The sequence below is a fragment of the Talpa europaea genome (assembly GCF_964194135.1).
Source record: "Talpa europaea genome assembly, chromosome: 4".
NCBI classification, from domain to species: Eukaryota; Metazoa; Chordata; class Mammalia; order Eulipotyphla; family Talpidae; genus Talpa; species Talpa europaea.
The window spans coordinates 71,409,046-71,435,116 of NC_140070.1; the positions used below are offsets into that span (position 1 = coordinate 71,409,046).

Here is a 26,071-nt window from a genome sequence, read left to right on the forward strand (position 1 = left end):
TGGTCCATTTGCTTGTAGGATTGTTTTCCATCCTTTAACTTTGAGCCTATTTTTATCTTTTGTAGCTAAATGTGTTTCCTGGAGACAGCAAAAGGTTGGGTTTTGTTTCTTAATCCAGGCTGCAACTCTGTGTCTTTTTATTGAAGAGTTTAGTCCATTTACATTCAGAGTTATTATTGATATGTTAACATCTGTATTTGCCATTGTGTTTGTCTTTCCTTTGATTTTATTTATTTATTCTTTTAATAACTTTTTTTTTTGGCCTTCTTTCATTGTTATTCGTCCCTCTGAGGTTCTGGCTTTAGGACTCCTTGTAGTATTTTTTGGAGTGGGGGTTTAGTTGCAATGAAATTCCGGAGTTTCTGTTTGTCTGGAAAGGTCCATATTCTTTCTTCAAAGAGGAAGGAGAGCTTTGCGGGATAGAGTATTCTTGGTTGGCATCTGTTTTCTTGGAGTCTGTTGACTATGTCCCTCCACTCTCTCCTTGCCCGTAGTGTTTCTTCGGAGAAGTCTGATGTCAGCCTGATTGGTTTTCCTTTGAATGTTATCTGTTTCTTCCCTCTTGCCAGCTTCATTATTTTTTCCTTGTCCTGGATTCTTGGGAGCTTTACTATTATGTGTCTTGCTGTATTTTTCCTTTCGTCGTGGAAGTTTGGTGTTCTTCTTGCTTCTTGTATATCAATTTTCAGCTCCTTCTTCACATTTGGGAAGTTCTCTTCAATTATCTCTTTGAATATTTTCTCTGTTCCTACATCTCTCTCCTCTCCTTCTGGTATTCCTATAACTCTTATATTTCCTTTCCTCATGGAGTCAGATAGTTCCCGAAGTCTTTCTTCGTTCTTTTTCCTTCGTACTTCTCTTTCCTTTTCTGTTTTGGTTCTTTTTATTTCTATGTCTTCAAGATTACTTATTCGTTCTTCCATTTCATCTATTCTGCTTTCATTGCTTTTCCCAGAATTCTTTAGTTCTTCCATTAATTCTTTGATCTCCTGCATTTCTTTTACTTCCCTCTTTAGGGATTCAATTTCTTTCTTCTGACCATTGTTTTCCCTCTCTAGGGACTCAATTGCATTCTTCTGATCGTTGATTATTTTTCCCTTATCATTGTTTTCCTTTATGACTTCTGTTAGTTTTTTAATCACGGCAATTTTAAATTCTCTTTCTGGAAGGCTCAGAAATTCTTCCAAGTTATTGTCTTTGCAATCTGGGGGCTGGCTTTCTTTTTGTGGTGTGCTTTTTCTCTGGAGAGTTGCTAGGTTGCGTGTGGTTCTTCTCTTCCCTACTGTCTGTTTTCTAATTTGCCGTATGCGTTGGGACAGTGTGTTGTTGGGACTGGCCGGCATCTTGGGTGGGCTTCTCTGTTCCCCTCTGGTTCTTCCAGGAGTCATCTGTCAGTTTCAAGCAGTCTTTACTGGAGAAAGGTCCCTGTTCTAAAATGTCGATGTAGGGACACACTCCCCTGTGCGCCTGGTCTGCCCCGGCGGTGGGTTCCTGCTCCCCTCTGGGCTTGGACTGCAGGCCAGAGGGGGTCTGGCGTGGGCGAACTTCCCCCGCTCACCTCTGGCTCCTGAGGAAGCCTTCTGCAGGTAGTCTTTACTGAAGAAATGTCCCTGTTCTAAAATGGTGATGTGGGACACACTCCCTGCGTGTCTGGTCTCAGGCACACTCTTCTGCGCACCTGGTCTGCCCCGGCTGTGGGTGCTCGCTCTCCCTGTGGGCTCAGACTACTTGTTCGGAAGGGGCCCGGTGTGGGCAAACTCCCCAGCTGGCCACTAGCTCCTTCAGGAGCCTCTGCTGGCTTCAAGTCGCTAGGTGGTGCCAGAGATCTCTCCTAGAGCCCTTGGGGAGCTGATTTTCCACCCCGTGGGACAGGGAGCAGAGCGGGGATGGTAGGGTACACCTCAACGGCTTTGGGGTGCTGTGTCTGCCTTGTGCCCCACCGTCGTGGGGAACCCACGCCCCTAATTTCGTGCCCCGGGTCTCTAGGACGCGGGCTGTAGCCCAGATCAGTGGGGCGGGAATGGCGTCTTTTGAATCCTGCTCCCCTGCCTGGGCGCCTTGTTCCTGCTCACTCAGGATGGGCCTCCGCCGTCTCCCCCTAATTTCGTGCCCGGGTCTCAGTTCCAAAGCCCTCAGTTCCAGGATGCGGGCTGTAGCCCAGATCAGTGGCGCGGGAATGGCGCCTTTTGAATCCCGCTCCCCTGCCTGGGCGCCTTGTTCCTGCTCACTCAGGGAGGGCCTCGCCCGGGTCTCAGTTCCAAAGCCCTCAGGTCCAGGACGCGGGCTGTACCCCAGATCAGTGGCGCGGGAATGGCGCCTTTTGAATCCCGCTCCCCTGCCTGGGCACCTTGTTCCTGCTCACTCAGGGAGGGCCTCCGCTGTCTCCCCGCAAGCCTAGGTCGCAGGCGCGGGGACCTGGGCAGCTGCGATCCGGTCGGATCCGCGCCGCTTTCAGTATGCAACCTTACCGGGCGGCCGGGGCTGTGTGCTGGTGCTGGTCTCCTCCTGGGGGGCGTGGCTCTCTTTAATGGCGCCTGGAGCTCACCTCCGCGGCGGATCCTGCAGGGTTCGCCTCTCCCGTTCACGGGGTGTGGTGGCTGCAATAGTTCCTTTCCACTCACAGTCCCACTTGCTGCGTCCGTTTTTCTTGTTGGCCGTTTTGGTTTGTTGTTTCCCTCCTTTCTGCCGGTCGGAGAGTGCCGACTTTGTGGGCGGGGGAGGGGAGCAGGGTTCTGCGCTTCCCTCCCTTCTCGTCCTCTTTTATGGCAACTTTCTTCTTCGGGCAGTTTGCTGGAGTCGTCCGTTTATCTTCCGTGTCCCAGTTCTCACTGGGACCTGCCGCTTTTCCTCCCTATTAACTTTTTTTAATGGGAGATCTTACTCGCAGCGTCTCCTCGCCGCCATGTTGCTCCGCCCCCGCGGGAGGGTGAGATTTTTATCTTTGAGCGTCACATTTTACAATTCTGTCCTTATTTGAGTGAGGCCATGAGAATGGAAGGAAGACATCCTGGGTGGTGGGGAAGAAGGAAGAGATGCACACAGGTAAAGGGGAGGAAGGGAACTTGGCAGAGAAAGGACTCTTATTGCCAGTCAAGGAACTGGTGATAGCTGGAAATAAGTGTGGATGAGTTATTGATTGAATGTTTGGGACATTGGAATCTCTTACTTTTCAAATGGAATACTTAATTTTTAAAATGATTTTGAGTAATGGATTATTACTTAGGGATCAAAAAAGATAAACTCATGCCATTTGCAGCAACATGGATAGAGCTGGAAGAGATTAAGCTAAGCAAAATAAGTCAGAAGGAGAAAAATAAAGATCGGATGGTTTCCCTTATGTGTGAAATATAGAGAAACAAACAAAGGATCGGTAGGGAAAAAAAGATAAAATTTACAAGATGACTATAGATCTGAGGCGCCCAGCACGGGAGGGGAGGGAGAGGAGTCAAAACAGGGGAGGGAAGAGCACAAGGGACTGTGGTGATGGATCACAGGTGATGTGGTGATGGGTCATAGATGGTGGGAGAACTATGGGGACTACACCTGAGGGGAGAAATCAAATTTTGTATAAAAATGATATATATGAAAATAAATAAATTTATAAAAAGCATAAAAAAGATTTTGAATAATAGTGTAAGAAGACTCCTCTAAAACAGCTTCTCCAGTAAACTACATATAACACAAAGTTACCATGTTAACAACTTTTAAGTGTACAGTTCAGTGGCATTAGGTATATTCACATCATTGTACAACCTTCACCACTGTTTCAAATTCTTTTCATCTAGCAAGTCTGAAATTCTGTACCATTAAACAATAACTCCCCACTTTCTCTTCCCCCCTCTCTTCTTACTGTCTCTATGATTTTGACTATTCGAGGTACTTCATAGAAGTGGTGTTATACAGTATCTGTCTTTTTGTGATTGTCTCATTCATTTACATAATGTCCTCAAAAGAAAATAAGAATTTCCTTTCCTTTATTTCCTTTCTTTTAAAGGCTGAATAATATTCTAATATGCACACACACACACCCCAAACCCAACACACACACCCAAAACATTTTCTTTATCCATTTGTGTATTATGGACCCTGGGGTTCCTTTCATGTGTAAGCCATTATGAATAAGCTGCTATGAACAAATTTCTTTAAGATCCAGATGTCAATGCTTTTGGATGTATACCCAGAAGAGGAATTTCTGGATCATAATTTTGAGGAAATAACAGGTTGTTTTTCCACAGTGGCTGCACCATTTTGCATTCCCATTAACAGTGTATATGGTTTCCAATTTCACCACACCCTTGCCAGCATTTGGCATGAAATAAGCTTTTAATTCTTAGACCCATGTAAAGAGTTTGTATTTTGCAATATTAATCTTTTTTTGATGCTGGTCATTCCTAGTTCCATGTTTTCCTGTGACTCTTCTTGTATTTTACTTGCATATAGGCAAAGGCAACCTTTCTACCAGTGAGACTGAATTATGAGACTTTTTGTCCCCAGAAAGGAGAAAAATATCTTGGGGGATCCTTGTCAGATAGAGAGAAATGTGAAAAGTCAGCCACTGCTGGTCTTGTTGGATGGTGGGGAGAGGAAGAAAAATAGATGTAGTATGGAGAGAGCTAAAATACTTGCCCAGGATTTCCCCTTCCAAGAGAGGGGTTGTGACAGCAGTGAGAACGTTTGGGAACGTTGGCTGCGTTACTGGTACTTAATTGGGAAGGATATAAGCAGTGGTGTGCTCAGAAACAGACAACTCTCTGGGGAAAAAAACCACACTGATTTTTTTTTAGCATTTGCTAATTTGCATGGTGTAAATACTCCCACCATGGCTGGCTCCAAAATACCAAAGCAAACTCACTGAACACAAAGTTGGGAAGAGATGTGCAACAGCACATCATTGTAAAGTATTTCCCCCCAGCAGATATAATAACTGTAAATAACACCTGAGAGGAGAAATCAAACATTGTGCAAAAATGAGCAACAATGTAAAAAGTATATAAATAAAAATTAAAAAAAGAAAAAAATAATAGTTGTAAATAACTCAAGGGCATAGATGACAGTTAAATGTAGAAAAGTAGTTAATTTTGAGTATTTATCCTTTGTTTTCTTTTTTTAAGATTTATTTATTTATTCATACAAGAACTGGGGTGCAGGCCAGCGGTATGGGGGCTGAGAGGGTTCACCAGAGACAGAGTGGGAAGCAGAACAGGCAGACGTACTGAAATACACTGCTGAGGGGGAGCAATGGGCGAGTCAGAAGAGGTCTGCTGCACCTTGTGGGTCACTTCCCTGGCCAGGGGTTGAACTCGTGCTGCAGTGGCTGCGGATAGCTTTATAGTGCTGTGTCTTAACCTCTTGCACCACCAGGGAGGCCCCCTTCTTTGTTTTCAATGTAACTAATTGTAAGTCTATAGAAGTTAAATTTTAGTAATGACTGTGTTTAGTGACCAACTCACAAAAGTTCTGAAGTGTGATCCTACTCACGAGCAGGCTCCAGCACACCACTGGCCTCGAGCTTCAGTGAGCAGCACCCACAAAGTGACCCTGCATCATCAGTGAAGGAGTCGACTGCGTGCTTGATGCCGAGGTAGTGCTCCTGATTCCCCAGATCTTGGGCCAGGGGGGTGCGATGGATTCCGAAGTGGATGTGCTGAGGGCTCAGTGGGTTGGCAAGGGCTGGGGGTCCAAAGGAGGAGGCATGAATGTGCAAGAACTTCATGAGTGGGGGTAAAGCTGGACCTGTGGAATTGGATGTGCATGTCATTAAGAAGCCCATGTCGTTAGATGGGGGGGGGGGCTTCAGGGCCCACCTGTGCAGGGAGCAGACCAGGTAACCACTCTGCAGAACATCCATCGGGAGTGGAAGACACCCTGATTCTCAAGTGTCCCCCCCAACCTCGCCCCTTCCTTATGAGATCAGATAGTCTCTGTTCCCAGATGCCATTTTGGAAAGAAACAAGGGGGAGAAGAGGAACTCTAAAAGATCAAATGTTTTTCCCAAAGAGACTTACCATCTAAAAGCAGATTGGTGGGTGGGCTCCCTGGTGATGCAAGGGGTTAAGACGCAGCATTGTGAAGGTATCCACAGCCACTGCGGCACTAGTTCAATCCCCAGCCAGGGAGCTACACATGTGGCATAGCAGACCTCTCCTGACTCACTTGCTGCTCCCCTCAACAGTGTATTTCAGTAGATCCGCCTGCTCTGTTCCCCACTCTGTCTGTGGTGAATCCTCTCACCCCCCACACCTCTGGCCTGTGCCCCAGTTCTTGTATGCATAAATAAATAAATCTTTAAAAAAATATAAAGGCAGACTACACCAGAAGACAACTGTGATTCTGTAAATTAATACATTTAAGTTTGTTTATCTCTGTCCCACTATCCAGGTGGCAGGCAGACCTTTGCTAGGTAGACCTATGGATTGTAGGAAATAAAGACACAGCAGGTTCTTTGCACTCCACATGGTGTGGCCTGCTGCACTGCTCCATCTTTTCTCCAGGTGTCTCTGCTTCTGCCCCTCAAAAGTAAAATCAATTGAAGCGCCACAATTGCTATTGTAACTGGGTTTGGGGCTGTAGCCAGGTAATGTTCCTCTGACTTGTCCTTAAAATGAATGTGGGGCATGAATCAAATGCTCCGTGGTGCTGGGGAGGATGTGGCTGTGACAAAGAGCTGGAGCTGGGGGTGAGGTAGTTGAGGAGGCAGCGTAGTGATTAGCATGTGAGTCTTTTTAACCTGGGTTCCTTGCCTCTCATGGATCCACCATCTTCAATAAATGGCTTTGAAGGTCATCAAGTGCTGCTACCTCAACCAGGAGAGAAAGTACCTGAAGAATACAGCGTGGAAGATATTATGGACCAGTCCTACAAGGACAGATGATTTCCTCTCAGACTCCATTGGTTACATGGACTGAGTCCTGTACTTTGTTGGAAGAAAGGGGTTAAGCACAGTATTGTGAAGCTGTCCGCAGCCTCTGTAGCCAAGTTCAATACCCGGCCAGCCAGGGAGCTACCCACATGGGGCAGCAGACCTCTCCTTGCCCGCTGCTTCCCTCAGCAGTGTATTTCAGTCAGTCTGCCTGTTCTGTTCCCCACTCTGTCTCTGGTGAATCCTCTCACCCCCCATATCTCGGGTCTGTACCCCCAGTTCTTGTATACATAAATAAATAAATCTTTATAAAAATGGTGAGAGAGTTGGGACCATTTCACGGTTCCCCAAGAGTCTACTGGAGTGGAACTTTTAGTTCTCCTCATGGAAGTAGAGTGACTTTAAAAAGGTAATATGGCACTGACTTTCTTCAGATTTAAATTTTAATAGTCGATTAAATATCATTTTAAAATATTTTTTATTCTGAAAATCAATTTTCCACAATAATGCAATTCTTTCCAAAAGAAAAAAAAAAGAGCTCATTTATCTGGCTTTTCTACAAAGGACAATTGAAACATTTAAGGCAAGATTCACTTGTTCATCTCCATTTTAGAATGGAAACAAAACACTGGACTTCAGGAATTGGTTCAAGTTAACAAAATATGGGAAAGCTCCTTTGCCTGTTCTGTTTTTCCTTTTGGTAGTCTCCTGTGTAAGAGCTTTCCATCACTATGAATATTTTATAGTAAGACACTTTTGCTTTTGACTTTCTTTGAACCCATTTTTAAATTTAAAGGCACACCATAAAGCTTTATGCATTTATTAAAATATACACATTTTGGTAGATTTAGAATTTTCCCTTAGTATCTCGATAAATCAATATATTGTCAATACCACAGTCATTTGAAAATAAAACACGCTCCATAACATATCTGCATATTATTTCTTTCTTCATGATACACGACAACACCCCATTGTACAGTGCACCAATGGGAATTAAAAATCACAAAACGAACAAACTTGAACAAATACAGCAATTCCATACCAAAAAAGAAAAGCAGAGAATGACACCAGAAATTACCATCTGCAAAAAGCAAGTTGTACTTCTCAAGGACCAAACAAAAAAGAAACAAGTTAGTAAAATTTACAAGCTGTATTAATAACTTTGGATATGAATTAGACAGTAACGCTTCTTTTCCACAGTGAGAAAAGCTAGAATGTTGAGCCTGTTGTTAAATAGTATAAATACACGGGATGAGGACAATAGCTGCTCTCTTAATCCTGCCACCCCTTCTATCAGCCCAGACATTTGAGGTATTTATGCTCCATCGTAGTAGTAACAGTGCTTTTGCTTTGAAAGCAGGGGTTTTGATTTCCAGTGTAATTGAACTTCAGGGGTGTGTACTGGCAACTGCCAGGACCAATCACTAGGAGATGTGCAAAGAACAGTGACCTCATTCCATATCAAAATGAACACAATCCCTCAGAGTTTGCACTTCCTGGAGAATGTACATGACCCACAATTCTCTTAAATCGGTGTCACCGGTGTCAATGTTAGGAAAGCATAATAGAAGGGGAAAAAAAGCAGAGTGACTCCCTAAGGAGCAGATCCAGGTTTCCCCTATTTCCTAGTTCCAGTACAATCCCATTTTCTTTCCTGAATGCATCAAAATGCACTGAATGTTTGCAAAGAGCAAGACGTGAGCACTACCTACTCCCAGAAGTCTTCAACCTGAAGGCTGTCTTCATGAAAGTCCTCTGAGAATTTGGTCATTCCATGCATGGTGAACACTGCTTAGTGATTTCTAACACTATTGTAGTTGATTTCTAACTCTATTTTCATTTAGTTATAATTGTTTAATGGGCTTCAATTCCTTTTGGGTTTTAAGTCCTAAAAAATGCGACCATTTTCTTAGAAAAGTAGTTTTGGCAAAATACCTACTGCCTTGGTATTTCAGGATGATGCATGTGTTACTCAAGCCAAGCAAGAAGAGGAAAGCATTTTGGAAAGGAAATTGTTCCTGAGGAGGGAAACCAATGACAACAACCTCTCCCCTTGATCTTCGGGCAAATGAAAGTAGGCATGGGACTAATAATCAAGTACATGGACGGGGCTTTTAGCTACCTGTCACCATTCCACTTGGGAGATACACAGTAAACGCCTTGGTGGGACTGCTTACTGGCTCCTGCTTTCAGGAGAGTTGCTGGTTCTGCCCCTGTGCTCTGTCCAGCTACAGATGATGCCTCTATCATAGCCGGGCCACCACGGTTCCCAGCTTGTGGCGCTCTCTTAGGGACTCCAAAGGGCCTCTATTGACAGATGGGCCCTGGGTGTCAGCGGACACATGCATACAGGAGAAACTGAGGCCCCGTGAAAACTTTGGGGAGAAATACTTTTCTCCAATAGTTTTGTTTCAGAGAGCATGCAAAGGGGTGCTGTCAAGTAGCCTAGAGGTGAGCTTTGGGGTGCCTGTCTCCTTTGCTCTTCCCACCTCACCAGCATGAGAAATGAAGGTGTTCTCTGGACTGCTCACTAGCCTGAAGGCTTATACACAACAATGGAACATATTTGCCTCCTGGGTTGGTGAACTCACCCCAGCTCTGGCTTCAGGCACATTTTCTGGTTTCTGACTTCTTCCCCCAACAAGACATTCTAATCTGAACCTGTGAATGACTCTCAGTGCAAAAACTGGTGGGCAAGGGACTGCAGTTTCCTAGTCTTTGAGGCCACCCTGAGGCTCTATAGCTTCTATTTATAATGCAGAGAAGAGGTAGCCCCTTGTAAGGCAGACATCTCCAACAGAGTGATATAAAAGAGGTCAAGTTATCAACTCTTTTCAGGAGAAGAGGGAAAAGACACTTCTTTGAAAAAGTTTGTGTTTGGTTTCCCAACAATTACTAGTTTTATCTCCTGACCAGCCTGCAGCCTCTAGAGAAGGACAGATCATCAAAGTCTACAACCTTTCTGCCTGTTTATTTAAACAGGCTTATCACAACCACTGTGTGGACATTGGATTAGCTATTAATTTGCTTCTAAGAAACAGAACTGGATTCTTAACCTAATTCTGTTAATCACTTGCCTTCACTAGTTTGGAGTGACTTATGTTCAGGCTGGGTGAAATCGCAAGCTTACATAGATGTCAAATTTTTTTAGGTTTGGTTGCTTAAACCTGAACATTTTCAAGTGGCTGCAAAGAACTTTGTTCAATTGTCTTTGCATGAATTAAATGCCTATACTTCTAGGTTAATGATGAAATCAGACATAGGACTCAAAGGAAAACTCGTAGATTGCTTTACATGCAGCTGTTTTTTTCCCCTTTAATATGTTAGATAACTTGGAGTATGAATATAGTTTGTCAGCTCCTTGCACAGGCTGAGGTCGCTGCTGTCCCTGCTCCTGAGGTACAACATTTTTTGCGTCATATTCCCACATCTTCCCTTGCCTCCCCACCAGACCACTGTCACTTCACTACCCAAACCTCACTAGGAAAGAGAAGATCCTTCACCCATATTCAGATTTTGTTATTTTCCACTCATATTTCATTTTGAACACTTTGAATGAATAGAGATAGCCCCATCCTACCTGTCTGGATGTATCGCAAGTCTAACAAAATGTAATTTAATTGGGCAGATTTGTTGAGACTTACAACCAGCTCAAGGCTTCATTTCTACACAAATTGCTGATAATTACTTTACACTGAATCCCCAAGGATGCATTTCACGGCCCAGGCACAGTATCCTTATGGTTAAGTTTAGGGGAGAGAAAACAGGGTATTGCCATTTTATTACTTTAAAATGACAAAACGACCCCACAGAACCAGCATTCTAAACATTTACTGTTGAGGAATGAAAAGGATCTAGAAAATAGTAGTTTTTTTGAATTCAGTAACATACATTGGGTATTGGTGTAATATGCAATTTCTTTGAAAGCATAATTAAAAAAAATAGTTTCAATTGATTTTTTTCCCCCTCTTACTATGTTAAAGCTCAGTGCAATCAACTGTGAGAACTTGCCAGGTTTGCTTGTTTTATCTACATTTATCAGCTCCAGTGCTACTCATTATGTGGACTGTGAGCCCAAGGGCAGATGTTATACTTCTTTTCATTCCCATTACTTGTTACTAATTGGTACATTCTCAATCAGTGTTGAGTGAAGAAATGGACTTTTACCTCCTCTCCATAATCCAAAGGCATGCCAAGATGGCAGAAGCCCCACCCTTAAAAAAAGAATAGACCTAAACATTAGTCAGTGCATTCTGAAAACCTTTTGGCATCACCCTAATTCAGGAGAGAAAGAGCAAGGAATTTGCTACATTTCTCCCCTTTCAGGAAATTCTCTTAAAGATATTAGCTTGATCTGAATGGTGCCTTCACATCCTTTTCCACACATCTTGGCTCAACCTTGGGGATCCCTGGCACCCAAGAGTAGAATTTATAGCCCATGTGTTTTCCTGCTGCAAATACTCTCATCTACCTTGTTTCTGATAACATCCCTTTAGGAGCCCCTCTTGTGGCCCAGATTTAGACCTTACCAGGTAGATATCTCAGGTAGATATCTTTCTGGGCTTCAAAAAACTACTCTGGGAAATAACAGGAGAAATACATGTCTGAAAGTGAGCTATCCTAGAGGAGAAAGGCTCAGAGCTGAAATGCGATCCCAGGGAATGCCAATACCTAAGTAGCTGGGCTTCAGCATTTTTATGGAACCCACCAATCAAGTGGTTGCCGATCTCAAAAAAAGAGACAGAATTTATAATTTTAGAAATCTGATAGAGAATTTGCAATGTGATCTCAGTGACTGGGTCACTTCTCCTTGTAAAGATTTTTATCTGAGTATAAAACAAATGGCCTGCTTCTTCAAGGCATATTAATGCCATGAAATCATGCTTCAGTTTTGCCCTCTTTTCTCCTATCTGTAGGATCTTACAGTCTGGTAGAAGAGAAGGCATGACAGAGCGTTCATTTCTGCCAATGCCCTTCTGGCCTTCCCCACAAAAAAAAATGGTTATTTAATATTTTCTGGGCATTTCAACATTTTTTGATGGTGTTTTGACCATGTTTTTGGGTCTGCATATCTGCTTTATGGTGAATCTGGATCTTTTGGGGGACATGGTCTCAGAATTCTTGACCTTTTTCTGGATCCCAGAATGATAGTTTGGAGACTGAGAACCTTGGTGAATAAAAGTAATATGTGTCTTCTGTATGAATTTGTTTTTGTGAGCTTTCTGGACACAGTGCTGCTTGCTGAGGAGGTGCCAAATCTCCCTGGCCCACCTGGCCTGGGGAGCTGCTCTCAGCTGGGCGGACCGAGGGCAGATCTCTGCCCTTGTGGTCCAGGGGTCGAAATGTTGCCCTGTGCCCACACCCGCCTGCTTTGGCACATCTCCAGGAAGAGCTGCAGCCTCACTGTCATTGAGTCTGCTCCTTGCTTCTAGGGATCTCAGTAAGAAGCAAAAAGATTCAACCAGCAAAGCAGTGACTCAGAAAATAATTCGCTGCCATCAGCAATGACAGTTGCTCTCAAGATAGAGTTTCTTGTTTAATTTATTTTACAAGGGGACCAGTTGTGGGACCCAGGATAAACCCTTCTGCAGAATATCTCGAAGAACAAAAGTAGCAAATGACAGACTATGACTGGGGACTGACTTTGGGGAAGGCTGGATTTTTGAAATGAGAGCCAAAAGAGTTTTCACCTTCTAGCCCACAGGTTGAGTTACTGAAAATAAATCATTTCTACACATTTCTTGTGTGTTTGCTGCTATTCTGGAGAGTAATCTAACTCATCATTTGCAATTAGGGCCTCTGAGTTCTGTTTGTGTTTGCTTTTGCTCTTTGCTTTGCTACTTGTCCGGGTGTTTGCCTTTGCATCTGACATCTGTTGGTAATGGAAGCCTTTGTCTTCTGCCGGCCCGCCCCAGTTCTCCTGGCTCTCGCCTTCTGTGGCGTAGGAGAAGCCTTCCTCCACCGAGAAAGGGTCGTCCACGTCATAGCGCTGGTACATGCTTTGGTGCAGGGCCTCTTCTCGGGCGCTGATTTCCAAGGTGCTGTTCCAGATGCCGTACCCAAAATAAATGAGCATACCTGCAAGGGGGGTGGGGAGAAGGCAACATGAATAAGCAGTTGTTTGGGGGATCCTCAGGACTAGCAGGGAGATCTCCCTCAATGGTGAAAGCTGAACTGGCAGTGGTTGTGTTTTCTTAGGTCTACACAATATTTTAAAATGACTTAAATTGGATGCCATTAAAACAATCTGGAGGCCTTGCATTAAGCACTCTGCATTTATAACTTTTGCTAAAGAAGTCAGAAGATTTGACAATGCTGTGCTTGCACACCTGTACAGCAACTTTTGGCTGGAGGTGAGAATTAGCTGCCTTGTTGGACAGGATATGCCATTCAGTTCCCTCCACTCATGTAGGGGCCATACAGAAATTTGCATTTTGTATCCTCAGTTAAATATATATGGATCAGAAATAGTGTATTCCCCATTTTCTCATAACATTTTATTACCCTATGCCACCACTTAGGGACTCTATCTTTTATTTCACCACTTAGAAATGTGTATATATTAATTCTTTGATTTCTCTTGCCATTTTTCTCTCATCGAAAGCATAATATATTACTGCCACTTAGAGCTGTCAATTTTCTTTTATGTGTCTTCAGAACAACTAGTGCAATCCATGGCTATGGCCCTTACTGCACAGGGTGATTCTATTTTATAGACTGTAGAAACCTAAAACTTAAGTTTTCAGTTTGTTGAATGAATGAATGAGTCCTAAGGAACATGAAATGTCCAGAGCAACTTCCTGCTGTAATGTCATTCCAAGCAAAGAATTAATAATTAGAAATTAGAAATTTGCCTTCTTAATCAATACAAAACATTAATATGGGCACATGGTTCATTTTCACTAGAATATAAAAAACAATATATGAAAATTTGAGGCCCCACATTTTCTACCTTGAAAAACCCATGAAGGCCTAGGGCCTGGGAGGCCATAGAACATGATGATTAAGAGTGTAAAGTCTGGGTTCAAATCCTGTCTCCTTCACTTTTGGCTGTGTAACCTGGGATCAATTACTTAGCCTCAGTTTTCTGTTAAGCCACTAGAATTACTGTCCCTAAAACATGGGGTTGCCATAAGCACGAAAAAAGACAGAAGGTGGTTCTCCACCCGACCTGCACCTGAGGATCACCTGGGAGCTTTTGAACCATGCTGGTACCCCAGCCCCGCCACTGGACCTCCTAATTTCACTGTCCTGCAGCGGGACCTAAGCAGAGAGATGTTCCTAAACCTTCAAAGATGATTCCAGTGCTTGGCCAACGCTGAGAATCCTTGATCAGGCACCTAAAGTGCCTGCTGCATGGACTCCACTGCTAACTCTGGCCATACTATGGCTTGGCCACTGGGGGAGCGCTCAGTCATGCAACCTGATGCCCCTTGTGAGGGGCCCTGGTCCCTTTGACTCTGCTAACCTTGCGGGTATCTACTGGGCTGTTTGCTTAGAACCGCAGGACTGCTTTCCACGTTGCTGCTTCAGAAATCCGGCTCCCTTTGGAATTTGAAGTGTGTCTTTTTAAGCTTGGATTTCTCCCTCCTTGTCTCGAATGACTTTCTTTCCGCCCCCCTCCTATAACCGTCAGTGAAATCAAGTCTCCAGGAGCCAAAGAAAGCAGAGATTTATAGTCCTAATTGGTAGTAAATCCTAGAGTTAATCATTTGCAGATGTGGCTATTCTCAAATAGCGACTTCCTTTTTCTGAGCCTGTGTCTCTCTTGTCTGTGGGTGGGGTGTGTCAGGGGGATAATATTATGCATCAAACTAAGGCCACTTTTAAAAGGGCCAGCGTGTTGCTTCTGGAGAACGCTTCTGTTCGAAACATGTTTGAAATCCGAGCATGATTTCAGGAGACCAAGGAGATCAGCAGGCACACCCCTCCTTTTGCCCAATTTTCCTTTTGACTCTCTTTTGTCCTCCATATCCAGTCGGGTGCCAAATCTTGTCTTTTACTCCTGCTTGGTACCTATTATATCAGTTCTTTATGATGGCATAAAGTGAGCTATTTCCTTAGTGAACTTAATGCCAATTTTTTCTTTTCACCTTATCCCTAACTTCTCTGCAACTACACAGGTCATTGTTCAAATGTGGCTTGGCACTTGTGATGACAAGCTTTTCTTTGCCTTCACCAGGTTTTGGGGTGTCAGGCAGATTGATATTTGTGGGAGTTCTCTAAAAGCCTTGGTGTGATTGCTCAGGGAACCGTGTTATTTACAGCTGGAAAAGAGTCTCTAGACCATCCATCTAGTGGAATACCTTAGTGGGATAGACTAAGTCACTTCCTTGGATTTGAGGGACCAAACAGTATTCCACGTAGAGAGGAGAAAGTCTCTCGCGCATCCAGCTTTTCACACTGCCCTGCACTCTGGCTGGTTTATAGATGATGCTTAGTGTAAGTATTCAGGAAGAGGGTGGGTTTATATTTGTTCTTTGGGAATGGCTGGACCCGGAAGGAACATGTGTGAGTGTGTGAGTGAGTGAGTGTGTGAGCGTGTGTGTGTGTGTGTGTGTGTGTGTGTGGCATGCACGCAGATGCATCGGCTGTGATTACTTTGGGAAAGCACCCCATGGAAAGCTGCCACATAAATATTTATGGACCCTTTAATGTTTGCTCTGTGCTCCCTACAGTTTCAAAGATGTGTCACTTCGTCTTCAAAAATACATTTCAAATATGAGTGCTGTGAACCACGAAGCGACTCTGAGCATGCAGCCTGATGGAATAAATAGCTGGCAGGGCAAAGGCATTCTCTTAAGTCTTGGTGTTCTGTCTGCCTTTATCCTTCTTGCTCTCTGAGGCGATTTAGGAAAAGTGGCGTAAGGCAGAGAAGGATTGGAGAAAAGGAAAAATGGAGTGGGGGCAAAGAAATAGAGGGGAACAAGTAAAGTGAGGTAGGGGAAACAGAAAGAGAGGAGGGAGGGGGAGTTGGAGGGGAGAGAGAGAGAGAGAAAGAAGAGAGAAAACATGTACTACCATCTGTCACACATAAACAAGGGCTTTGTGTTGGAGGAGTAAACAGAGCTGCTAAAAGCCTCCTGTGTAGAAACAGGGAGTTTTGTTTCTGCTTCTTTTTTCAGTTGGCTAAGAGAACTAAGCATGAGGTAGTTTCTGCAAAATCTGTGGGGGTTCTGGGAATACTGAGTTGTCTAAACTAAACGTCACATGGCACCTCTGGGTGCTGAGTCCCTACGATGATGCCTCATTTCTGTTGAACCGCTCTTCCAAGGAGCTCACAATGTTATACAAATATTATCTTGTTTAGACTCCTCCTTCCCCGTTGGGGAAGTTATGTGTGTGTTCATAATTATGTGCACTTTGACAAAGTAAAGGATTGTCCACATTAACACAGTTATCAGTCAGACTGTGAGCACTTTTGGGTCTCTCCACGTCCCAATCCAACCGTTCTCTAGAGACACGCTTCCCCTTCAACCTCTGGGGGAGGGACAGATGGAATTTCTGCCCTTGTTCCCTCTTTGCCCTGACTCGAGCTCACCCTTTTGCGTCTCCTTGCCAAGGGGTGTTCTCAGAGTGGAATCTTCAGTTTTATCTCCTGGGGGTAACCCTCTCCCCACCAAGCACACCTCTGATGTGTCATCTCTCAGCTCCCATCCCAGAACTTCTATCACAGAAACAGTTTGGCCACACCCAGCACCCCTCAGCCCCTGGCAATGGGGAGAACCAGCTGGCACTGCAAGTGTGTGGTGACACAGAGAGCCCCCGGGGCCTGGGTTCCCCTCCTGTCTGTCACCACAATTAGGAAGGAGTCAACAAGCAGCGGTGTGGCAGCTCCTTCCAAAAAGACTTGAGCCTAAGATTTCTGCCTAAGAAAGCCATACACACTGATTATTAAGGTGAACGACAAAACAGGATTGTTCTGGAAGCCAAAGGAACACATAAGAGTGGCCTTGGATACGGTTTAGAGAACTTCAGTTGCCACCTGAACACTTGGATTCATCACTAGTTCCTTCTCAGCCCCCCACTCCCATACCTTTCCTTCCCATAGATTTCCATACGACAGAAACCTCCCATCGTATGGTTCAGCCATAAATATTTTAGTATGTTTCTTTAAAATAGACTCCTTTAAAAAACATAACAGCATCATCATTGCATCTAAAAACTATTACTAATTCCTTAATATCATCTCCTCACTGGCAGTATGACAATTTTCCTGGGCTTTTTATACATGTAGGGAGAAGTTCTTTGACTCAAGAGGTTGTACATTTATTCCCCTGAAGCTCTCTCTGCTCTTTAGAGTTGTGGGGCAGTGTGAATTTTCTGTCACTAGGACTGGCTTCATATTCTTTTGTCAACCTTCCAGGAGGCAAAGTTTTATCTTTTGAGTGTGGGTTTGCTTTCAGCGGAAGCCAGAAGTCTTTTAGAAACAAGTCTCAAGAATAAACTGACAAATAATATTTATTTCTATTTGCATATTTAGTTCTGCTATTTCTTAAAAACTTAGATCCATTGCTTTGGAGTTACTCATCGTCTCTGTACTCACGAGAGGCAGGTGTGATGTGAAAAATCAGAAGGGAACCAGCTTCTGTGCAGCAGCAGGGTGCTGGAGGCCCCCTGCTGGGTTGGAGGTATTTTTAGTTGATGAAGGGGGACCTGAGGGTGGGAGGGGGCCCTCAGGGCAGGGCTAGCTAGCAGCAGATGCAGAAGTGTTTCACTGTTTTAACTATAGATGTGGCTGCACTGGGGCCTATAGGTTGAACGCGGTACCTGGTGAAAGCTAATGCAGTGAGAACTGTGGGAGGTTATTTGCATGGAAGGGAAACAAAAAGAAAGGCTTTAGAACTTTCTTGGTGGAGAATGTTCCTGAAGAGGTTCGGGCTAGGCAAGGTAAAGAATCATGCCATCAGCAATTGAATGGCCTTTCTTTAAGTGACAGAACACTTTATGATCATAAACCCTTTGTGAAGCACTTTCTTGCCCATTATCCCAGGGAAGTTAAGAACCGTGCAATGGATTAGTGATTGAAATGGCACAGGGACTCATATCGCTCAAGCTGAACTGAGGGTTGTCCCTTCCCTCCCAGGTGCCTCTAGGGAAGGGTTAGGAATGCCAAGCCCCATCTGGTGAAACAAGCCTCATTCTGCTTTTGTTGTTCCACCCTGTGCAAAGTAAGCAAATGACCCCAAACCTAAGCGAGAAGGGGCGCGGGAAGGTGGGTCTCTGCATCCTATGGGAGAAAACAATAATAGCAGATGTCCAAACCTGTGGGCACAAACTCAAGTGGAGGAGCAGCTCCCTGATCTCTGGAGTGCTCGGGGAGGCTCCTGTTCTCCCCAGGCAGCTCCATGTTCAGCCAAGGGGCGGTGGGTCACCTGACTTCAGACGAGGTGGGGCTGCCTCTTCCTGGGGTGCACTTTCCAGCAGGAAGCCCTGCCCGCTGCAGATAACTGAGGCACTTTGTTATGTCCAGAGACTTTTTTATTTTCACTACCCTGGGATTAACTTTCCAAAACAGACATTTGCCCACACAGAAATGAAGACTGGAAGGTAAGGAGAAGGTATCCTTTCCACCCACACCCACCACAACCCCCGCTGATTCCCCTCTTGCTGATTATTTTTTATTAAAAAAAAATACCACCACAAGCCCTGTGGATCATAATAACAATAAGGTTTGTTTAATATGGTGTGTCCAGGAAGAGCAGACTTAGGATGGAATGGGTGGATGTGGAGGGTGAGTGTGGGGGGGGGGCGGTTCTCTCCCTGAGCATGCAACTGATCCTACATAAAGGCATATTATGCCTCAATTTCCTTCCCTCAAAATGGAGCTAGGGACCCTAATTTTGTTTGAGGGGTACAGTGGTCATGAGACAGAATGCAATCTTCTTAAGAGTATTAAGGAATCCAATAACCCAAGCCAGCAATCCCACTTCTAAACCCAGGGGAAATGTGTCCATGTAGCCACCAAAAATACATACAAGACTGTTCTTAGCAGCTCTATTTCTAACAGTCCCAGACTAGAAACAAGCTAAATGCCCGGGGACACAAGAATGGGTAAATGTACTGTGGGCTATTAACACAGTGGAAAACTGGACAGGTGGGAGATTGGACAGGTGGGAGAATAAACACACTCAAACTGCAGGCAACACAGAGGATGAATCTCCCATAGGAAATGTTGAGGGCCAGCACCCCAACCCCTCTCATCAGGGCTCTGCTTCTGTCCCAGGTGTATAGCCCAGCCTTGCTCCCAGGACCTTCCACCTCTTCCAGGACCCTCTCTCCCTTCCTAATTTTGTCTCAAAGGAGAGTCAAATTTTCAACTGCTACTGGATGCACAGCAGGGGCGCTCTGCCACTTCCTGGCCAGATCACCCTACCCAGCACAGCGCCTCTGGCACTGCTGCGGATTCGCCTTTGCTCCCTCCTTCCTGGAACTGCATCCCCTGGGGCATCCTCCTCCAGAACTTCATGATTTCCCGCGCTCTTCCGAGCACGATCTTGAGGCCGAAAGTGCCAACTGTGTACTCCTCTGCCTCCATGGAGAACTTCAAATTTATTATGGGACTGGTCACCAGGACTTTGTTTCTTGGTGTGCTGCCAGGTCCCAGTTTCTGACCCCCTTGTTCCCCTTCACTCACATTCACCACAGTGGCTGCTCTGGATCAGTTCCCAATAGGATTTCAGGCCCTGTCTCAGGTAAAGACCCTAAAGTTTGTCTTCTCTGAAATATTTATGTCTCAGCACAGGCTTTAGGAGACCCATGGCCCAAGCCACTGTCCGGTCCCTACATTTGCAGAAAAAAGCGTGTTTTCTCAGAGGGACTGAAAGCATTCCAAATGAAAACTTGGCAGCCCCCTAGGGGAAGGAGGCCCAAGAGTTGGCCTGAGAGATGATTAATTTATAATAAAGGCCCGCAGGGAATCATTGACCTGAAAAATGCCCTGGAAACATCGAGGTACAGCCTTCTCCCTGGGCCCTGCAAGTTTCACATTCTGAGACTCTGCCCAACCCCTTGAGATCCTCTTCTACAAAACTGCTCCATTTTCAGAGAAAAATGAAGACTGTTCTGAGTTCATTTTGTTGGGATTTTAAACATTTGCTATCTGTATTATTGCCCGTCTGAAGGGAAAGCAACAGTGCTTGGTGAATCTTGTTGGGACTTGTGTCTCATTCCACTGTGAGTGCAGTCTTGCAAAGGTCAAAAGCTTAGCCAAACACTGTTTCAAAACTGCTGTAATTAAGATTCATTTAGAGAAGGTCAGATAAAAAATGTGTCTAAGAAAATTATCAAGTTATGACTCAGCTGAACTATGTAAATCTTCTTTTTTAAAAGTAGCTGATGTTTCATAAGAAGCTCTATTTAAAAATATCTCTACTGTTCTTCCTAGCAAAGCTATGCTGTGAATACAGACATAAAGAAGAAAAATCTGACATTTTGGAAGCTTAGAAGTTGAGAGGTGGGATATTTGAATGAGATCATCAAAGTTTTATAAGCTACCCTTGGGCTGGGGGATTGATAAATTTTATATATGCCAAAAATTACTTTTTTAAAAACAGGGAATTTTTACGATTAAATTATCTGCCCTGTTTGCTAATATCTTATTCTTCTCTCTAGATTGGTGGCTTCCAAATTTGAGCAAAGCATCAGAGTCACCTGGATGACTTGTTAACTTAAATTGCCCTTGGAGGTTCTGATTAGGTCCCTCTGGGATGGGACCCAAAATTGTATTGCTAATTAGTTCCCATGTGATATCAATGCTGCTGATCTGGGACCACTCTTTAAGGAACCAATGTTCTAGATCACTATAAACCTAAAGTATTCACTGACTGCACACTAAAAGTATCTGGGGAACTTAAAAAAAATCTCCAAATGCTTGGTCACACAGAGACAGAATCTCTCTCTCTCTCTCTCTCTCTCTCTCTCTGGTGTCTAGGAAGTCTTGGACATAGAATATTTCTAAAGCAATTCAGGTGATCCTGATTCAGGCAGCCAAGACTGAGATTCTTTGTTCTTCACAAAGCCTACTCATATACCACTTCAAAGACCATGAGGGCAAAACAACAGCGAGGTACTTGTTGAACTGCAAGCTCCTGTGCCCTCCGTCTGGACAGCCACAGGGTGCAGGATGGCATCCTCCCATGCAGGGAGTAGCACTTTCTGGAAAGAGTTTGAAGTTTGTGCTATCAGCAAGATTACAAAGGCTTCTGGGAGTTTTCTTCTCCCTGATAACTGGGAGGGCAGCCTGAGTCAGAACAGGTTCACGTTGTTCTTTGGTATGTGATAGCTAATCTGGGGGACAATGAATCATTTTTAGATTTTTAAAAGAAAGGCAAGAAAGAAACAATTCTTTCTGCTTTCCCCAATATTTTCTTATTTAAGCTACAAACGCAACCAGAAGGAGGCTAGTAGAATTTTCTGCAGTCTTACAGATGCATAAACTGAGGCCCAACAGAGTTAAGTGAACTTAATCACAAGGTGGTGATGGATCTGTAATTTGAACCAGGCTGTTTCACTCCAAAGACAGGGCCCCTGCCACCTCACCACTTTTGCAGAGGCCTCTGGTGCTCTGGAGACCATTGATACCATGCAGATTGGCCGCATAATTTGTGCATCTCAGTACAAAATAAAGTATTTTGTTAAAAATACTTTAAGAATCTTGACCTACCAAAGATAGAGCTTCCATATGATCCAGCAATTCCACTCCTAGGTATTTACCCAAAGGACACAGAAACATTAATTCCAAAGGGCACTTGCACCCCTATGTTTATAGCAGCACTATTTACAATAGCTAAGCTTTGGAAACAGCCCAAATGCCCAAAAATAGATGACTGGATCAAGAAGATGTGGTACATATACACAATGGAATACTACTCAGCAATCAAAAAAGATAAACACATGCAGTTTGCAGCAACATGGATGGAGCTAGAAGGGATTATGCTCAGCGAAATAAGTCAGAAAGAAAAAGAAAAATACTGGATGGTCTCACTCATAGCAGGAATTTAGAAAACCTAAATAAGAGACCAGGAAAAAGACTAATGAATACAAAGTAAAAATCAAAGTCAACAAGCAACTATAATCCAGAGACACACTACCAGGGTGGGGAGGGGGAAATGGGGAGAGGAAGGATTAGGGTCAAAATAAGGGGGTGGATGCAGTTGTATGGGGAATATAACCAAAATGAAAATGCATACATTGTGAAAAAATGAAAAATGATGTAAGAATTATATAAAATAAAATATTAAATTTTTTTTTTTTTAAGAATCCAAGAGGGCAGCAGCAGAGCAATGAACCAGGGCCCTGTACTAAGCACAGCCTCATGCCCATGAAGCCAGACCTGATGTTATGTCTTAACCTGCACAAACTGCTATCAAACATTCTGCTTAAATAAGAAAGTCTGCTCAGAGGCACCCTAGTGGGGAGTAGGAGCCTCAGATCTGAGAATAGAGTTAATGGATTGTAATAATAGCACAGTGAATAATGTCCTATTATTCCTGTTGACCTCAAGCCTTTATTTAACCTCTCAGGTTCAGTTCATTCATCTGTAAATAAGGAGAGGGCAAATTGGGGCATTTCTAGACCCTCACAGTGTTTCTCAAACTTTTAAAAACTGTATATGTACATACCACATTTCAAACAATCTATCCTATATTTAGTATGATGGCTGTGATCATGGACTCCGAACACACACCAAATGAGTTCTGATTTTGACTCTGCTGTATTGTAACTATGTGACCTCAGTCAAATGCCTCAGTTTCCTCATCTGTAAAATGGAGATTGTTGTAAGGATTAAATAAATTAATATAAGTAAAGCCCTTGAAATAATGACAGATAGGTGATAAGTGCTATATAAGTGCTAATTATTTCTACGAAACATATGGCACCGGTACTAGTACTAGTTTTGAACACTCAAATTGCTAAGATATGGTTTTTCCTTTAATTTGACCCACTTTTAAATTAAAACATAATTATCAGATCCATGAGTATGTATCTTTCCTAGTGCATGTGAAAATTTATAACTATGTATTTTAAAAAGTTCATTCAAATACTCTAAAATCAGCCCATATATTACCAAAATCAGTCCATATATCACCAAACTGTGGGTAACACTGTATTAGATATTGAAGGCCCCTCCCAGCTTTCATGGCCTAGGAACGAATGAATAAGTCTATGAGCATTTATGTTTATACTTTCATTCACTGGACAAATACATGACAAAAATATTTCTCCCCACTTTAGTCACTGCTGACCATAGTAGAATCCTTCCATTGGTTAGCTACATGTTCTAGTATAAAAATTTTTAAACAGAGAAGAGAGCTTGTGAAGAAATCACACAAAGTCAAGGGTGTGCCCTTAAGAAATCCCCCTAAAGTTGAATGAGGGAGGAAACATTTAGTGAAAAATTGGGAATACATGCTTATAGGAAGTCATTGCAGGCCATTGGAGGGGAAGCATCTGATGGAAGACACATGCCCTTCCCTTGAGTACCACACTCCCCCACCCCATTTCCTTCTCTCTAAATATTATCTCATAGGTCAGTTCAAATTCTACTCCCTAAAATTCCTTTCCAGTTGTTCTGTCTAGAAGCTTCTGTTTTCTTATCTGAAGTGTCTTTATAATCATTGAGCACATAGTATGTTCTAGGCACAGAGGATACAGTTTTGAACACCTGTATCACTCAAGATATGGGTGGGTTCCTCATCAATGAGTCTCTATACTGCTTGACCCGGGCTGCATTTGTCCTGCATGTTCTTAAGGAAGAGGCTATTTATTCTATTACTTTCCTATTCTTCGAAGCACCTAAGGATCCTCCTTAACTAAGTACTATGTACCAGAGACTCCAGGGTTACAAAGTTGTGTAGGGAACATGAAACTCATAACTTAAATTAAAATTAGCCTGCACTTTGCCCTCTCAAGTTATCAAAAACACTAGGCCCCAGCCTTCTCATAATTGTCAGTGCTTGTTTGATATGATGAACTTGTAATGTGAATACATAGTAAAGTGGTCACAGAGGAAAATTCAGAAATCTTGGGACAGGTAGGGGACTTCCTGAAGGCCATGAATTTGAGTTTAAAGAACAACTCTAAACACACAGAAAGCTGTGGGTGATGGAGGACCTACCCAAGTCATATTATTTACGGAAGAAGAGAAAATAATGAGGATGATGTGATGATGGTTACTTCTCAAGAGAATGATGGGAATATTGAGGGATGTAGAAGGGAACACGGGAAAAAAATGAGAAAACCCTTGTATATTTTACAAAAGTCAGTATGAAATGAGGGATGTTAAATGTTGCCATGATGCAATTGTGTCAGAAAAATTATGCCAACAAATCCACACTTAATTCATCCTTTGCTCATTTTAAAAATTAGGGCATGATTGCCATTTTAATCATAACTATTAAATATAAGATAAATAATTTTAACAGTAATTTTTAGTTTCACACTTTTAGTTTCTAAGATAGAACACGAATCACTTTCCTGCCTTCAGGAAAGCCACATTTCTAAAGTGGCTTAATTTTAAGTGGACTTTCTATGGTACTAATTATCCACTAGAAGTCCATCTAGTATTATTCAATGAAGTGATGGATTGATCAGCATCATTCTTCAGAACCAAGGGTCAAGACCCTAAGAGGCAGAAAGGGCACAACTGGCCTTATTTGATGCTAATGCAGAAAGCAAGTGTTCATAAGAACCAGCCAGGTTTCTCGTGGACCAGAGCCACCTAGTCTAGCTAGGAGGTCATTTTGGGATAAGCTTGCTCAACACCTTAAAAAGGAACTCTTAAGGCTCCAAAGGAAGTTGCTTACCCACAAAGCACCAGACTGCAAACCGGATCCATGTGATGGTGGAGAGCTTTAGCATGAGATAGATGTTCACCAGCATGGCAAAGGCGGGCACAAAGGGGAGGCAGGGGGCCATGTAGGGCAGCTTCTTGGGGTTCTCTGGCTGCTGCAGGATCACAAACACCAGGGCGCTGATCAGCAGCACCATCAGAACAACCAGAAGGATGGCCCACCAGCTCTGCTCTGAGATGTAGTCAGAACCAAAGATGATGAAGGAGCAGAAGATGAACATGAGAATGAAGAGCAGGAGCACGCAGATGGTCACCGTGTGCCCTGTCGCTGCTGTGGGCCGATCCATTTTTCCTGGAAGGCCCAACCGGATCCTCATGGTATAGTATCGGGGTCCAATCAGCTTCTTTAACTTGATGAGATAAATGTTTTCAGATTCATCGGCTTCTATGCCTGTGGTCATGTCCACAGTGCCATAGTTCGGGTGGTTGATATTGTAGGTTGTCTTGTCTGATTTCCCTATAAGCATCTCGTTGTCGCCCAAGGATGGTAAGTTCTTGGCCCCACATGTGTTGGTGGCTGGGCCAGAAAACTCTTCCCCTTCACTCACTGGAGAACACACGTCCTTCTCACACTCGGCCAGAATGCCCTCCTTCTTCTTTGTGTGCTCCTCAGACAAGAACTTGACAAAACCATCAATATCACTCTCTGGTTGGTATCGAAGGAGCAAGACACAGACAGACACCAAGGTGTAGGCCAGGAGCGTGCCGATGGACATCATCTCTATGAGGTCTCGCAGGCTGACTAGTAGCGAGAGGAGGGCTGCCAGGAAGCCTGACACGATGCAGGCCACCACTGGCGTCTCTGTGTAGGAGCTCACGTGAGCCAGGAACCTGGAGGGAGGTACACACAGAGGGTTAATGGTGGGCTACAGAGGGTGGCTCCCTCAACACGGCTTAGTGCTTCCTGGCCCCTCTCTGCTAATTTACTTCTGGATTCACTGCTTTTAACACATCTACTATTCCTACTCCTGGATTTGATTCCCTGGAATATAATTTAAAATCAATTTAATTCCTTAGTTTGGGGGCAAACTTTTAAAGTTCCTACTTTGCTATATAATAGGAAGGTTGATTGAATTTGGGAGGTTTGTCAGAAACCAAAATTGTAGGCCAGACATATGTTACTCAAAGTGTGGTGTGTGGATTAGCAGTATAACCTTGGAACTTATTGGAAATTCATATTTTTGGGTTCTACTGGAAATGTTTGTATTACATCAGAATTTCTGGGTTGGAACCCAGCAAACTATGCTTTAAAATACCTCTAGAGGATTCTGATTTATGCCAAAGCTTGAGACGCACTGCACTACAAAATTGCAGGGACTTAGCTGGCATAGTAGCATAACAATTAAGATAATATG

At 43.6% G+C, this 26,071-nt stretch overlaps 1 protein-coding gene across 1 annotated transcript in view; it reads right to left on the minus strand.

Annotated features, from left to right (window-relative positions):
• Nucleotides 1–12,617: 12,617 nt before the first annotated feature.
• SLC7A14 (solute carrier family 7 member 14) overlaps nt 12,618–26,071 on the minus strand; it is a gene marked incomplete at both ends in the record, with an annotated part of 49,136 nt that continues 35,682 nt past the window's right edge. The window contains 2 exons of the mRNA XM_084231626.1: nt 12,618–12,940; nt 24,670–25,547. Coding sequence (XP_084087752.1) covers nt 12,618–12,940; nt 24,670–25,547 — 1,201 coding nt within the window. The remainder of the gene's footprint in view (nt 12,941–24,669; nt 25,548–26,071) is intronic.